The sequence below is a fragment of the Xylaria bambusicola genome (assembly GCF_022495145.1).
Source record: "Xylaria bambusicola strain CBS 139988 unplaced genomic scaffold F5B22scaffold_6, whole genome shotgun sequence".
Lineage (NCBI taxonomy): Eukaryota > Fungi > Ascomycota > Sordariomycetes > Xylariales > Xylariaceae > Xylaria > Xylaria bambusicola.
Window position 1 is genome coordinate 960,735 of NW_025953559.1, and position 13,233 is coordinate 973,967.

The 13,233-nt window shown below is 47.1% G+C and overlaps 5 protein-coding genes across 5 annotated transcripts; 2 read left to right on the forward strand and 3 right to left on the reverse strand.

Moving 5' to 3' along the window:
* Positions 1–80: 80 nt before the first annotated feature.
* F5B22DRAFT_643308 (Mpv17/PMP22 family protein) lies at positions 81–956 on the forward strand (the record flags this gene model as incomplete). Its single annotated transcript, XM_047978247.1, has 3 exons — positions 81–179; positions 237–316; positions 437–956. 3 exons carry the CDS (start codon positions 81–83, stop codon positions 954–956), a joined length of 699 nt encoding a protein of 232 aa, XP_047834305.1.
* A 727-nt stretch (positions 957–1,683) lies between these two features.
* Positions 1,684–2,433, forward strand: F5B22DRAFT_469158 (uncharacterized protein). The gene is made up of 2 exons (XM_047972135.1): positions 1,684–2,120; positions 2,262–2,433. Exons 1-2 carry the CDS (start codon positions 1,832–1,834, stop codon positions 2,315–2,317), a joined length of 345 nt encoding a protein of 114 aa, XP_047834306.1. The 5' UTR covers positions 1,684–1,831; the 3' UTR covers positions 2,318–2,433.
* A 231-nt stretch (positions 2,434–2,664) lies between these two features.
* Positions 2,665–3,287, reverse strand: F5B22DRAFT_660606 (uncharacterized protein; the record flags this gene model as incomplete). The annotated part of the gene is made up of 1 exon (XM_047980305.1): positions 2,665–3,287. Exon 1 carries the CDS (start codon positions 3,181–3,183, stop codon positions 2,665–2,667), a length of 519 nt encoding a protein of 172 aa, XP_047834307.1. The 5' UTR covers positions 3,184–3,287.
* A 525-nt stretch (positions 3,288–3,812) lies between these two features.
* F5B22DRAFT_660609 (uncharacterized protein) lies at positions 3,813–5,482 on the reverse strand (the record flags this gene model as incomplete). Its single annotated transcript, XM_047980306.1, has 5 exons — positions 5,036–5,482; positions 4,496–4,915; positions 4,322–4,386; positions 4,188–4,252; positions 3,813–4,063 (listed from the first exon to the last, which is right to left on the reverse strand). The coding sequence occupies exons 1-5, from the start codon at positions 5,189–5,191 to the stop codon at positions 3,813–3,815; spliced, it is 957 nt and encodes a 318-aa protein (XP_047834308.1). The 5' UTR covers positions 5,192–5,482.
* A 2,234-nt stretch (positions 5,483–7,716) lies between these two features.
* On the reverse strand, positions 7,717–9,364 carry F5B22DRAFT_469216 (uncharacterized protein). Its single transcript, XM_047972136.1, has 3 exons — positions 8,642–9,364; positions 8,309–8,537; positions 7,717–8,251 (listed from the first exon to the last, which is right to left on the reverse strand). The coding sequence occupies exons 1-3, from the start codon at positions 9,106–9,108 to the stop codon at positions 7,916–7,918; spliced, it is 1,032 nt and encodes a 343-aa protein (XP_047834309.1). The 5' UTR covers positions 9,109–9,364; the 3' UTR covers positions 7,717–7,915.
* Between the last annotated feature and the right edge of the window lie 3,869 nt (positions 9,365–13,233).

Sequence of the window (13,233 nt, forward strand, 5' to 3'; positions counted from 1 at the left end):
AAAGACTACCTCGTGGAATCGCGCCTACACTCAGCTATTTGCTATCTATAACCTTTTCATCTCACATAGCTTTGGGCAAGATGGCACTGCCACCGATCGTCTCAGCGACTTTGCAGTCCGCTGTTCTTGCTGCTACTTCCAATATACTGGCTCAATGCCTGACAGCTTATCAGACCGATGTATGTGACACTTTTGCGTCAATAAATCAGAATCATTTTAACCGTGTGGCTTGCTAGAAACCTATTGTCTTTGACCTGGTGCCCATCTTCCAATTCATACTATACGCGTTCATTAATATCCCACCTAACTTCTTATGGTGAGTGAAGATGTCTAATGATGTAGCGCATGATGCTTGAAAGCTCTCCCTATCCTTGTCACTTCCTACCTTACATCATCACACTGATTCTAAGCAATGCCATTTTGACACTTCACACAGGCAAGACTTCTTAGAGTCGACCTTCCCAGCCTATCATGTATCGCCCACTCGCGCGGCTGTAGCATCAGCCTCTGCGAATGACGAAAAGGAGTTAGACCGGGAGGCCAAGGAAGGGAAGTTAGTCGAGCCAAAGTTAAACATCACCAACACGGTTATCAAGTTGCTTTTGGACCAGAGTATCGGCGCCGCCGTCAATACTTTTCTCTTCAGTCTCTTCATTCATTCCATACAGGCCGCCATGCCGCGCCCCCTAGGCGCCCCGCTCAGCAACCCCGACAAGAGCTTGCAATATCTGCTTACAAAGGGGGCTATTGACTATAGGAAAGTGGATTGGACGAAAGTGGTCGCGAACAGTCGACAGGAGTTCTTTCCCATCATGGCTGCCGGGTGGAAGCTATGGCCTTTCGTGAGCTTGATTAATTTTGCGTTTGTCAAGAGCATTGAGGGGCGAAATCTTGTCGCTAGTCTTGCTGGCGTCGCGTGGGGCATCTATATGAGTCTGTTGGCTTCTCAGCCGTGATTCTCTTAACCGTGTTCGCGGCAAGAGAGACAGATACACGGAGAAGACTATCGAGGCTCGATGTCTACAAGGACTAATCTCGTGGGCGAGTTCGGTTTAGACATATCTCAGTGACACTGCCTATTTCTCCCTTTCGCGCTTATTTGCATCCAAATTTGGAATAGTCTACACGTTATAACGATATTTCATATTTACTACGAATTTTTATTAGCCACTGCGCCCTTTTTGTTTGGGGGTGAACTTGCTGCGGAGTGTGCGAGCTTTGCCTGAACGCCTACAATATCAAGATGACCTGAGATACCACATATAAAGGACGTTCTACGAGCGGTCACCTACCATGGTAGGTTTAGCGGTACAAATATAGGGACGGGCGGAGATGATCAAATGTGCAATAACAACAACAATATACCCATCTGGAGCAATGTATTTGGCATTAGGCATGCAGTTGGGGGGCTTTCTTTGTTTTCAAGGGGACCGGTAGCGGTCATGACACGCGCTACTTACCAACAAAGAACAGCTATCCTAAGAATTACTGGTCAGAATCCTTTCATTGAGCTCAACAAAGGGAAACATAATTGACAGGGACGACCATCCCATGCTCCACATCATGGATTTCCGTGCCCCTGAACTTCTAACGTATACGTCGAAGCCCATGTCGGGGTCAATGACGGACAAGTCAAAGATATATATCATTGAAACGTTCTACCGCGAGACCCGTAAACCGTTGCGGCATCAGCATTATTCAGGCGTGTGCCATCAGGGCATCTTCCGCAATAACCCATCAGACATAGCGAGAGTGCGTCATTCAGCAGGCTGATAATCAATAACCGAACACGAGAAAGGTTCCGTGGCGGGTGCTCACTTCCCGACTGACCATGCCTCGCCACGCACACCCCCTATCGCCGAGGCCGCGGCGTCACCAAGGCTCTAAGGCCTCCATGTCGAAGGCAGACTGGCGCCTGCTCTGTGAGATTACGGCACACCGCATCGTAGAAAACGGCTTCCGCGTCAATTGGCTCTACCCCCACACGAGTTTACAGATCGGCGCCGAGCTGGAAACTGGCGTTACTCTCATCGTCTCTGCTGGCGCCAAAGGGGTTGGCTATCTCGAACACACTGCTCCTGGGGTTTCAGAAGGGCTGAAGGATATGGCGAAAGAAGGACGTAAGTCATGTCCCCACAAGTCAAGTTTCGTGAAAGCACGGAAGTAGCAGTCCAGTAACGGGGTAGTTCCTATCGGAGCTTGATTCTCATGTTTTGCGCAGAAAGCAAAGAGGTAGAGGTCTTGCTGATTTGAGATTGTAGTGGATGGGAGAATGATATTATATGGGATGGCTTTTCACTTCATCCCTGCGGCCTAATAGGTCTGCTATTAAAGACGAAATATAGCCTATCTGAGCAGGCAGAAACACGCCATTAGCATTTCGACGCATATGGCTGGGGCGGGGGACATATAAGTAGGGCCTAGATACCAGCCTTTGGAGGTTAGGTTGATGTTACTACTATGGGACACCAAGTACTGAATACCCACCTATAAGGTCTAGGACTTACATATTTACTTGTTGATTCGAGAAGTAAATGGATTCCCTTCATCAACTCGGCCCTAGATCTATAGTATGGACGTGTGATATATAAGTTATATACTCAAAACTACTTAGCTTCCTGTGACTCACCTTCTTGGAGCATCTATATACAAAAAGATCATATCTTATTCATCCTCTTCAGGGTCCTCGCGTATAGTGCGTATACTTCCCACGAAAGTTTGGAAATTATCGTCTTCAAGGGGTTGGCTCGCTAGCTCGAGATCCAAGATACGAAAAGAGAACCACACCCTCCCGTTAAGGTAAGTGTGCCGGAACTCGGATTTTCTCGGATCTGCTGCCATTTGTCGTATCTTATTCTGAAGCTCTGCGTTTGAAAGGGAGCAGGGTCTCCGGATTGGCCGGATTGCAATGTCTGCGACTAATGCAACCCCCAGGTCGGCATGCAGTTCGTATGTTTTTGGACCTGGGCCTTGAATGAGCGGACCATATGGTAGGATAGTATCAACTGTTCGTACGATTCTGCGGTTTACGTTCAACCATTCGTGTGGTGCAAGGGAAACATTATCTTTCAGAGCCGCGTGTTTTGTGTGAAGAGGTGTGAAGTACGAAGGAGACGTAGGGGAACTAGGGACTGGAAGCATGCATCTTGCACGTACAGGGAATGAATATACAGAGGATGACATGCTGGCGATGTTACTTACCTAGGTGATCGGTTGACCAAGGGTTGTGAAATGTGAACAAAGACGCCGAGTCGGTGGTTGTTTTCTATTCGAAATACTAAAGTGGCGTTCCCAGTTTAAATTTATATGAAAATACTTGTTGAACAGAGCGTTAGTTCTTTCAGCTAGTTTAAAAAAAAATCCTTTTGTTATTCTTTATGTTATTCTTTATTCTATTAAGTAAGAGGACCATCTACAAACAGCTTGTGCATTAACAATGCTACTCCTATGTCTAACAATCTAGTAATACATAGTTGAAGAAACCAGCCCACCGCTATCAGTGTATTAGAATTAGAAACAAGCTAGGAAGTACATGAAATGTCTCGCCTGGTACGTTAGTGTTCTGATGGTGACGCTGAATCATTCTGAATTTCTCTTTATGCCCACATCCAAATGGGCCTCTCATTATCAAAATCGCCTTGAACTTAAGCTATGTTCTCGTATGAGTCTTTGACCTAGAATACTCATAAACCTCGCTAAAGTTCACCATTTAATCGCATGTCACCATTCCCACTGCCAGAAATGCTACGGCCCGAGTCATGATTACCAACGAAATCTCTCTCCATCTCCAGATTAGGTCAGTCGTCTTCGTTTTAATCTGCAGGAGCCACCTGCCCCCTGAAAGCGTATGGTGTGCCGCCAATAGTAGTCATGCCAAAAACGCCAACCTCCACCTCGTTTTCTTTGCACCTATGGGGCTCATTGGAGCAACAGGAACAGCTCGTTTTAGGAAAAGCACGGGATATTGCGCTCTTGTAGAGGGGCAGACATATCGGTATTCCGATCCCTATCATGGTGGCTGAGAGTTCGGCTGCATGCCAGACTACCAGATTGACTGTATCTTCTAGCATAACAGAATCAGCGAGCAATGATGAACTGGAACTGCAGACTCCCAAATCCTCTTATAAGATATCGGCTTCCATGGTCATAGACATTCAAATTCAAACACGGCGTGAGAACCTACTTACTTGGATAATTTGGACTCCCTATCTTGATCAGTTCGACGGCTCTCTTGGCCCCGCAAGCTGCAGCCCTATAGTAGCAAGAATGTGATAAGCGGGCAGCTATTTTAAATATAATCTTCGCGATTTTGACGTCTTACACAATACCAAGGCTCATGCTTGATCCGACAACTAATTTCTCTTTCAGGGGCATATTTATTGTATACTACAGACTCGTGGTCAGCCAATCCTTAGATGATGAGAGAAAATCGACAGCTCGTTTCCAGCAGATGAGAGGATAATGTTAGGAAAAATAGGCTTTCAGCATCACTTACTAGAAGGTACCAGGGAAATCCCGAGTACCAAAGGTCAACAAAAACGCTAGAAGCACCCGCTAGAACTGCTGCTGGTCCGGGATCGATATCGCAGCGCCCATCAATACGCCGATCCCACAGATATGCCGTCGGTTGGCATGAGAACCAGAATACAATGATCGAAATCATGACAATAAGGCTGAAAGCCAAAGCCGGTTTCCAAATGGCTACTTTGTGTGTCCTGCTTGTAACCAATCTATCAAGGAAGCAACCAATAGATAGTTTTGCAAACACATTCCCAGTAATCAGCAGCGTCTGCCCAATAGCCTCGTATAAGATAGCCCTACTCAAGTCGTCGGGTGAATCTATGTCCACAATATCTCGACCGAAGCCGTATTTAGCCGCCAGTTGTAGTAAAACATTGTAATTAAGGAAAAGCATCTGCGAAAAAGAACATTCATTAGTGAAGTATTTTGGCGTTGCAAGCAGGTGATTCCATATGTGTCGTGCCTAGAATATCACAATAACTTGTGCTTGGTATGTAGCAAAATAAGGACTCACGAAAGCTGCATTATAGAAGTGGTCGTCCGTCCCGTACATTCGAAGGACCCTGATACGGGTGTAGAGGCGTAGTACGACAAACAAGAATGTAAAGCTGGCCAAGGCCCATAGTGTCATAAGCGCTGTGGACGCATCACTGGCGATGGTCTGAGCCATCGCTGGAGCAAAAGCCTTGTACTGCGGCCGCAGAGAGAATCATCAGATCTCTTGTATCGGGAACACAGAAAGAAGCACTGATTACTAGTACCTAGTATATATGCGGTCTGCCCCTCTGTTATTATAATAGAGTGTGAGTTCACCATCCCAGCCGCATGTGTTGAATGATACTATGCCTACCCGCTTTGATTGATCCGTTGCACAGTGACGGAAGACGGACAGGGGAAAGAGAACCCGATATTTCGGACTCTAACTGGTGGCGATCCTTGGCCGATACTTGATATTGGTAGCACAAAACACAAATATGATGGATCATTCGAACGTGGAGAAGCGTAGAAGTCCGGGTCAAGGCCTCTCCCGAACACTTCCTGGGCTCTTTCACTAGTCATTAGCACTCGTTAGGGGTACATCTATTGAAGTTTGAGTCTCTATTTTATCGGTTCATGAGCTTCGCTGTTATTACTTCACCTCGCATTTATGTTTACTGCGAAGGGTTCTAGGAAGAATTGCCCAGTACAGCCTAAACTCACAATCGGTATATGTTGAATGAAGATCTACTTTGAGAGTGAGACAATGGCCCCCAACTTTCACGTCATGGTAACTGACAGATTAGTTGGACTAATTAGCTGGCTAGAAAGCTGAGGCTACCGTAGTCGTAGGATTTTTCCAGTATCTATGATTCTATGTCACGGGCTAGTGAAAAGGGCTTCAGGTCAATCGAATAGCTCCTTAAAGACTTCCCGATCTTGGTAGACTCATCGCATAGTAGAATCGAAGATGTCCAAGCTTTGCCTCATGACGTCCAGGTAGGTATCGTGAAATATCGTGATAGACACCTCTGCCCCTTTGCTTCCACCACCGCACTTGAATGTAACACCGTGCCAAAAGACTTGAGCTATATTGACGCTAACTAGGTAGTGGTCGCCCAGGCGCGGTCTGAGATAATAATGATAACAATACTTGGCTATTTAATACGCATCTATTCTTTTTATGGTGTTCCCTTGACCTGGAATGCAAGGAGAATAGAGAGATAGAGAGCCTGATTCCTATATCTAGAGACACATTATCGATCTTGTTATACAATCTATCACACCCACTGGTCTTCAACATCGAAGGCTATTGATGCAAGTGACGTCGAGACGGGATGCTGCGATGTTATTTAAATTGACTTAATTCTCATAGTATGGATTGAGAAGTCACCGCTCCTGTGATTACCTAGGCATACTACCCTCTACACTCCCCTGTAATGAAGGCTAGGCAAACCTGCCACTTCGTTGGGGTTTAGGTATGTGATGGAGATATCTTGGACAATTAGCACCTATCACATTGATAACGCCCAGTGAGCGCGGAGCACAAAGAGAAACCTTGCAACGAAAACTTCACGACATTTTGAAAACATCCCAGGATATTACATATCGCTTTACGCAAAATCGTTTAGTTGAATTTGCTGCTTCCAGTGCCGTAGTGTCGCATACTTCGTAGAATACGGTCCAAGCTTGGTTACATTCGATCACCATCGAGAAAGTGCTCTGAACAACTCTCATCAATCGACCCGCTCGCCTTACTTGCTGGCGCGTGTCCCGTCCGCCGCCATACAATAAGCCAGATGGACCGCAAAGCATGTATCGTTCCTTCAATATCTTCTGTAACCAAGGTATAGGTTGGTTATTGAATTCTCAAACTGCCAGCGATTGCACTATGCGTGTCCGTGACCGAAATAAGTTGTATGGAACAAATACACGGCAATGATGGACCTTTTCTATGGAGCGGCGAGTAGGGAAGCTGTCCGTAGCTGCAGTCACTGATAGGCTGAGTAGACTTGGTTTGACTCTCGTAAAGTCCGCTAGGGTTGAGCCCTCGGGTAGCACATACGGACGCCAGGGTGAGATCCTACCATTGCTTACACGATTATAGATTTTACTGTTCCTCGTATTGTGTCCGGCTCAATAGACCAGGGTCACTTTCAGTTCCCAAGGCAAAGCCTTAATCGTCCCTCAAGCTACGAATCACGGCTTTATTGAATATAATACAATCTGTGTCTTTTCTCTTCTCTAGCTTTGGTGCCCCGGTTATATATATTCGACTCAATGGCCTTAAAGAGACTGGGACCATGTGATGATATGGGGTAGCTAAAGCTTTCTTAGCTTTAATCCAACGTCAGCGGACAGTCTCTAGACTGACTGTCTGCTCCTAGTTCCTTGCTGATTAAACCTGTCATGGTAAGATTCAGACCGCGACTTGCTTCTGGACCGATGACTTCTTGAGCTGCAGTGTCAAGAATGGCCTTAGTCAAGATAGGAAAAATGTAATACATATGGCAGCACATATCGCTGGAGAGGATTAGGATTAAAACTGGAAAGTAAATAGAGTGATGGGGCGTTTGAGATCATAGGTATCATCGCCCATGCAGGAATGTCTGTCGTATCAACTTGGATTGTATGTATGTGGGTAAAATGAACTGTTCAATGAAATCCCTTCCGACCAACTCCTCGCTTATCGCTAGCCATCCCGCTTGAAAGGCGAAGGTATAACTGTATATTCCAAGAAAGAAAGAAAAAGAAATAAAGGTGGCGATGATAAGGTATACGAGGACAGCATAAGGTAAACGCCGCCCCTCACATCTGCTTATTAATTGGTATATCATGAACCTGTACGCCCGCTGCATAGCTGACTTAGTTGAACTTATCGTCACCCGCTTGACCAAGCGCATGCCATTATTAGTGGTCAAGGCTTTTCGACGGGCATCGACCCAGCATCCAGTTCATGTACATGATATATACCTGCATCCATTTCGGAGAAGTTGGTATGCGTTTGCTCGCCCTCGGTGACGGGACTAGGTGGCTTGTCAGCGACAATTGGGTTGCCCGCATCAGAGAGTGTTGCCCCACCCCCGCCCACGGGAGGCTGGATAAGCGATGCTTGTCGTGATGCCCGACGGCGACGCTGAGCATATATAAAGAAAGCCGCTGCCACCAGTCCTACTGCTGCTACGGCACCAATTACAATGCCAGCTATGGCTCCTGGTGCAAGCGTGGTGTGCTCGGTGCCTTGGTTTTGAAACTAGGTGTTTGTTAATAACCTCTGTAAATTCTCGAATGAACCGAGACTTCTACTTACTGGTTCGGAGTTAGGTGGCGATGTTGAAACTACGATTCCATCAATAACATGCGCATAATTGGCGAACCCTGATGTTGAAGCCGTGATCAACATCTCCCCGGATTCAGAGGCAGAGCCATATACTGTTATGTATGTGGAACTACTCAGAGGCCATTCGCTATAGCATGTGCCTCCGTATGCCGGACGATCAGGGTCCAGTTCCGTTTGTGGGGGTGTGAATTGGTAACCACTTTTGTAAGTTAGCTCGACTTCTTAAGTATGGGAAACAACTGAAGTTCAGGACTTGGCCTGACGGCGGCTAAGGAGAAGCAAGGTAATGGCATTATGACCTACCTGGGACAGCAAGCTTGGTAATCACCCTTTCTTGAGACTACCTGCCAGCCAAAAGGGCAGACGAGCGGACTCATCAATGGCACGTGTGAGCCCACAGTGGTTGGGTTCACATGATAGGTCGTATAATACTCAAGGAACTCAGGAGGATAACAATCCGAAAAGGTCGTTCCTGGAACCGGGACAGGCTCATTAAGCCATATAAAATAACCTGGGGGCGACAACATAGTAAGATGTGCCTCATTACATGACTCTGGTGGTATGAACGTAGTGACGAGGGGAACAGCATACGGTGTTGACATCGTGGGTCGTATACTTTTCGTTGTTGTTGATTCTGGGCTTGCCCGTGGGTGAAGGGCATCTGCTTTGTCCAATTCCATCTGTGATACTCGATTATCCCTCGATCCAGCTATGGTGCTAGCATAAAAAAGCGCCATAGCTGCTGCCTTCGTTGAAGACCATGCTGCCATATCGTACAAGTTGCGTTATAGATCTAAGCAACTAAGCAACCGCATGCGTCGCAACGAACCACACTTATGGACTATAGTGTACATGTAGGTAAGAAGACAACATTTCATTATCTGACATGTGCGGAAGGATATGTTAAATGGATCGACACCATGTCAAATCCCCTGTCTGGCGCGTTGGGCTTGATCTACTCTTGGTACACTAAGAAACCAGGGGTTATGGTTACAATAATGGACGCCTGCCTGCGTGACGATAAGTTTTTAAAAAGCATGGGCGTGCCACAGGGGCCGGAATTGGACGAGGTTGATAACGTCAGCCTTACCCTATTGGTTACAGGATTCACAAGACTCCAGGGCCGCAACCTCATCATGCAGACTCGACATCCTCCATCGGCTGGACAACTTCATTGTAGCAAAGCAGAATATAGTCTGTTTCCTGTAACTAATGGCACGAAAGGTCGAAGAGACTGATACCTCCACAGTGGCGGCCTGCCAGGGTCTTGGAGGTTCCCTGAATGCAACCAAGGCGAACTGCTAACCCCAAAATCCATCTGAGGGGGGTTTCACAAGTTCCTCGGCGTGCCGGGGTTCCATCCGTCCCACCATCGAGCGTCTCGGGAACTACTACGTATTGCCTGCGCCATAAGCAGACCGCGCATATGACGGGGAAACCTTTCACTATCTTGATATCCGGTAGGGTCGATTTAGCGGTTATGGCTGAATGCTAATTTTGAATTACAATTGGCAGCTTTTAGTCTCTTTGCATCGATGCTGGAGATATCATACTAAACGCACATACCAGATGTTTATTGGGAGAGCACCAGATCTAGGTGCCGCCAATACAATGTGATAGTAAATTTAGGAATGCATATGGTAGTATACATACTTCGTATACCTACTTAATAGTAAGATTCAAGTCGATCCCGTAACGACTAATGCAGAACCGCATCCAAGAGCAGGTAGGGGTAACAAAGCAACCTTGTGACCTCGGAACTTCGAGTATGACTGTGCCACGGCCTCACATATTCGCTACAGAGGGAGAATTCTTAGCCCCCAACGTAGCTAGCTTGCCTATGGACGGCGAAACCATTTCTACGGTACGTTCCCTTGATAGACCACTTATGTGACTAGTCACCGCTCGCTCATTGAAATAAATAACTAGGGAGATAAATATGGAATATTCGTGCCAAGTGCTGCAAATACGGACATGTGCAGGTCTGAATATGGATTATATAATACACCACATATGATGTGATTTCCGTCGTTGCGCTCTCGTGACAGATGGGTACGGGTAGGTATATAGGGAAGTTTGCCTCAGCGACAGGCTCCTTGACGCTCGATCTACATATCTACTTACCTACACACTGCTCTAATTCTTGCCACGTCATGAGTTGCGAATTGGAAAATCATGAAGGCATGCCATCGGTTGGAGCCTGTCAACTTGGTAATAATATGATATTAACCAATGGAAGAGTTCTCAGTGCACACTCGCCGACCACCCACGTCTCGGTAAGCGATCATTAGGCTACCACTGAGCTAGATTAAGAGGCGCCCGGCTGAGGAGAGAATTTATTTTCTTGCCGCAGTACCCCGCTGCAGGACAGCTCCTGATGACGCCGAGACTAGACGTAATGGGTATTGTTTGATAGGTATAGTTGACTGAACTCAGTTATGGGTGCACGCTGTGGACACAGCTTCTACCGTACCTTACCGGTATAACGAAGAGAGCAAAGAGTAGGTAAGGGAAAGTGAAGCCTACCGACATCGCAGAGCTTGCTGATGGTCAGCTGAAAGGCTGACTCAGATGCTATACTTCATATATTGAAAGATTAAAGACGGTCATCAAGCATGGCATAATAGCTCTTGGGAAAAATGTAAGTATATGCCGGAACCACATGTCCTGAGTAAGGCAGGTTAGATACTAATAAGTTGGCTAGCTGGATGGGGTGGGTGGACCATACTGGCCCACGATATCCTCAAAACCCTCCTCCACGTCAACCACGATATTATGGGTCGTTGGGCCAAGCCAAGTTTGGATGGAAGGCAAACGCGCGGCTGTCGCGCCAAGCGGTAGAGGACTGGAAAAGGAGATAGGTAGACGTACGAGTATTTTTATATGAAACCGAAGTGGCCCTACCTACGTATATGTAGGCACTCACCCTGCCTGTCGATTCCACTTCGCTTTGTTCTTGATGCTGCTGCATCTTAGGACTGTGAGTCTGTGACATGGCCTGCATGCATGCAGATCTCGTTGCCTCTTTCTACACCACGAGGGAAGTTCCTGATCCTGCCGGAGCGCATTGTTGCAACTGCAACCTCTACTTACATTACCTTTTCGCTTGCATCCGAGATGCGAATGCAGCGTGCGTCTGAGAGTGGAAGGTAAGACAAGAAGGATTGATTCTAGACAACCGATGGTCAGCTGGAATGTCGGACTCGCCTTGGGTCTGGGCGGAAACGGCAGCTTTTCGCATAGGCCCGCCAAGGTCGGCTCGAACCGGCTGGCGTCAGATCAAAGAAATCCCAACATGGCCCGCCTCGAATTGACACTGCGGGATAAAAAGTCATGTGAGTCTGGCTGTCGAAGTCATCTGCTAGTGCCGACACGTACAGTCATCTTCCCTACTTACATTGGCGCCACCTTGATGATCTCTGTAGTAAGTACGTAACTGTGGCACCAAAGACAGAACGGCCTCTAACGTGATAGTGAGATAGTGGCGAAACTCATCAATGCCGCGTGGTCCAGCCGACAGCTTGATCAACGCCGAACGCCTCGACCTCCTAACCCTGCCTCGCCTTGCCTACCTTATTAACCTAGGATGGTAACTGCGACTGAGTTCAAGCCAGCGGGAGGCAGAACAGACTAAGAAATAGCTGCCACCGGTGCCACACCGAGTTTGTCCGGAGAATGTTATCTCTCCCTGGTGCAAGTCCGACTTTGAACTCATCTCTAATATGGAAAACGGAGTTACAGGGTAGATTCGACATTCCCTGTAAGCTTGGAAATTCTAGAATTTCGCGGTCCGCGACTAAAGTAAGTACTTACTATTCTAGGTAAGAGTATATTGGAGGACCCTCCAGACACCCTCAACCTTCATACTTCGTACATAGTAGTGTAGCTGATCGTAGAGCCTCAGTGGATTGAAACACTAACCAAACAAGCTAAAACACGTCAGGATACTGCCCAGGTGGCAATCAGCACCGGACTCGACCGACCTCTAGCGGGTGATAAGGGCTTTCAAGCTGCACCATACCTACCTTATGAGAGAGACATATGCCAGGTACATACCTACCTGATGCAGATACCCAAGGAGGTTGGCATAATGATGCATATTTCAAGATGACCAGAGGCTGGCTAGTCTAGTTCTTTGACAACTCCCTTTTAAATCCATAGTAGGTATGGGTAGGTATGCAGGCATTCGTTTTGCATATCGGTCTACCATTTATGCCTCGTATAGCATCGTGAGGCATACCGAAATCACTGTACCGAGGCAGAACCTCGGTGAGGGATCCATCGCACTGCTTATTGGTATATTGGGCCGCGAACCACACTCAGTTTCTACCAGTTCTTTCTTGCTTTTGGTTGTTGGGCTGCAATGACGTATGTGTCTATATGATATATATTCGGGTATGGCCTGTGGCATTACCTTATCAACAACGATTCGTACACGTTCACCTATTGTTACCGATATGGTAGTCTCGTGTTCATTCTCATAAACGGCTTCAACATAACACCGTATCGATGTCTCGTCAAGTTCTACCTCGCTATATTCTTCTTTCAGGCTGTGGTCAGCTGCGCAGTACCTATAGTTAGTGTACGGTAGACTTGTTTGGGAAGCATATCTGTTGGGTAGTTAAGACAAGAGGCAGTAAGGGCGAGCGCTTAACGGGTATGCCCTATCGAATGTGAGCTCGTCGCCTGTCAGGTCAATGTCAAACAACAGCTAGCCTACAGTACGTGCTGCTATGGAGTCAATTTCATGCAGATACGAATGCATCGACATTACATTCCCTTTTGTCACGGGAGGGCGAGAGCGAGCGGGGCCGAATGACAGGGGAAGAGGGGGGCACGTAACAGAGACGGGGGACCTACAGGCTACAACGGGAACCGACCAGCTTGACTTGTTT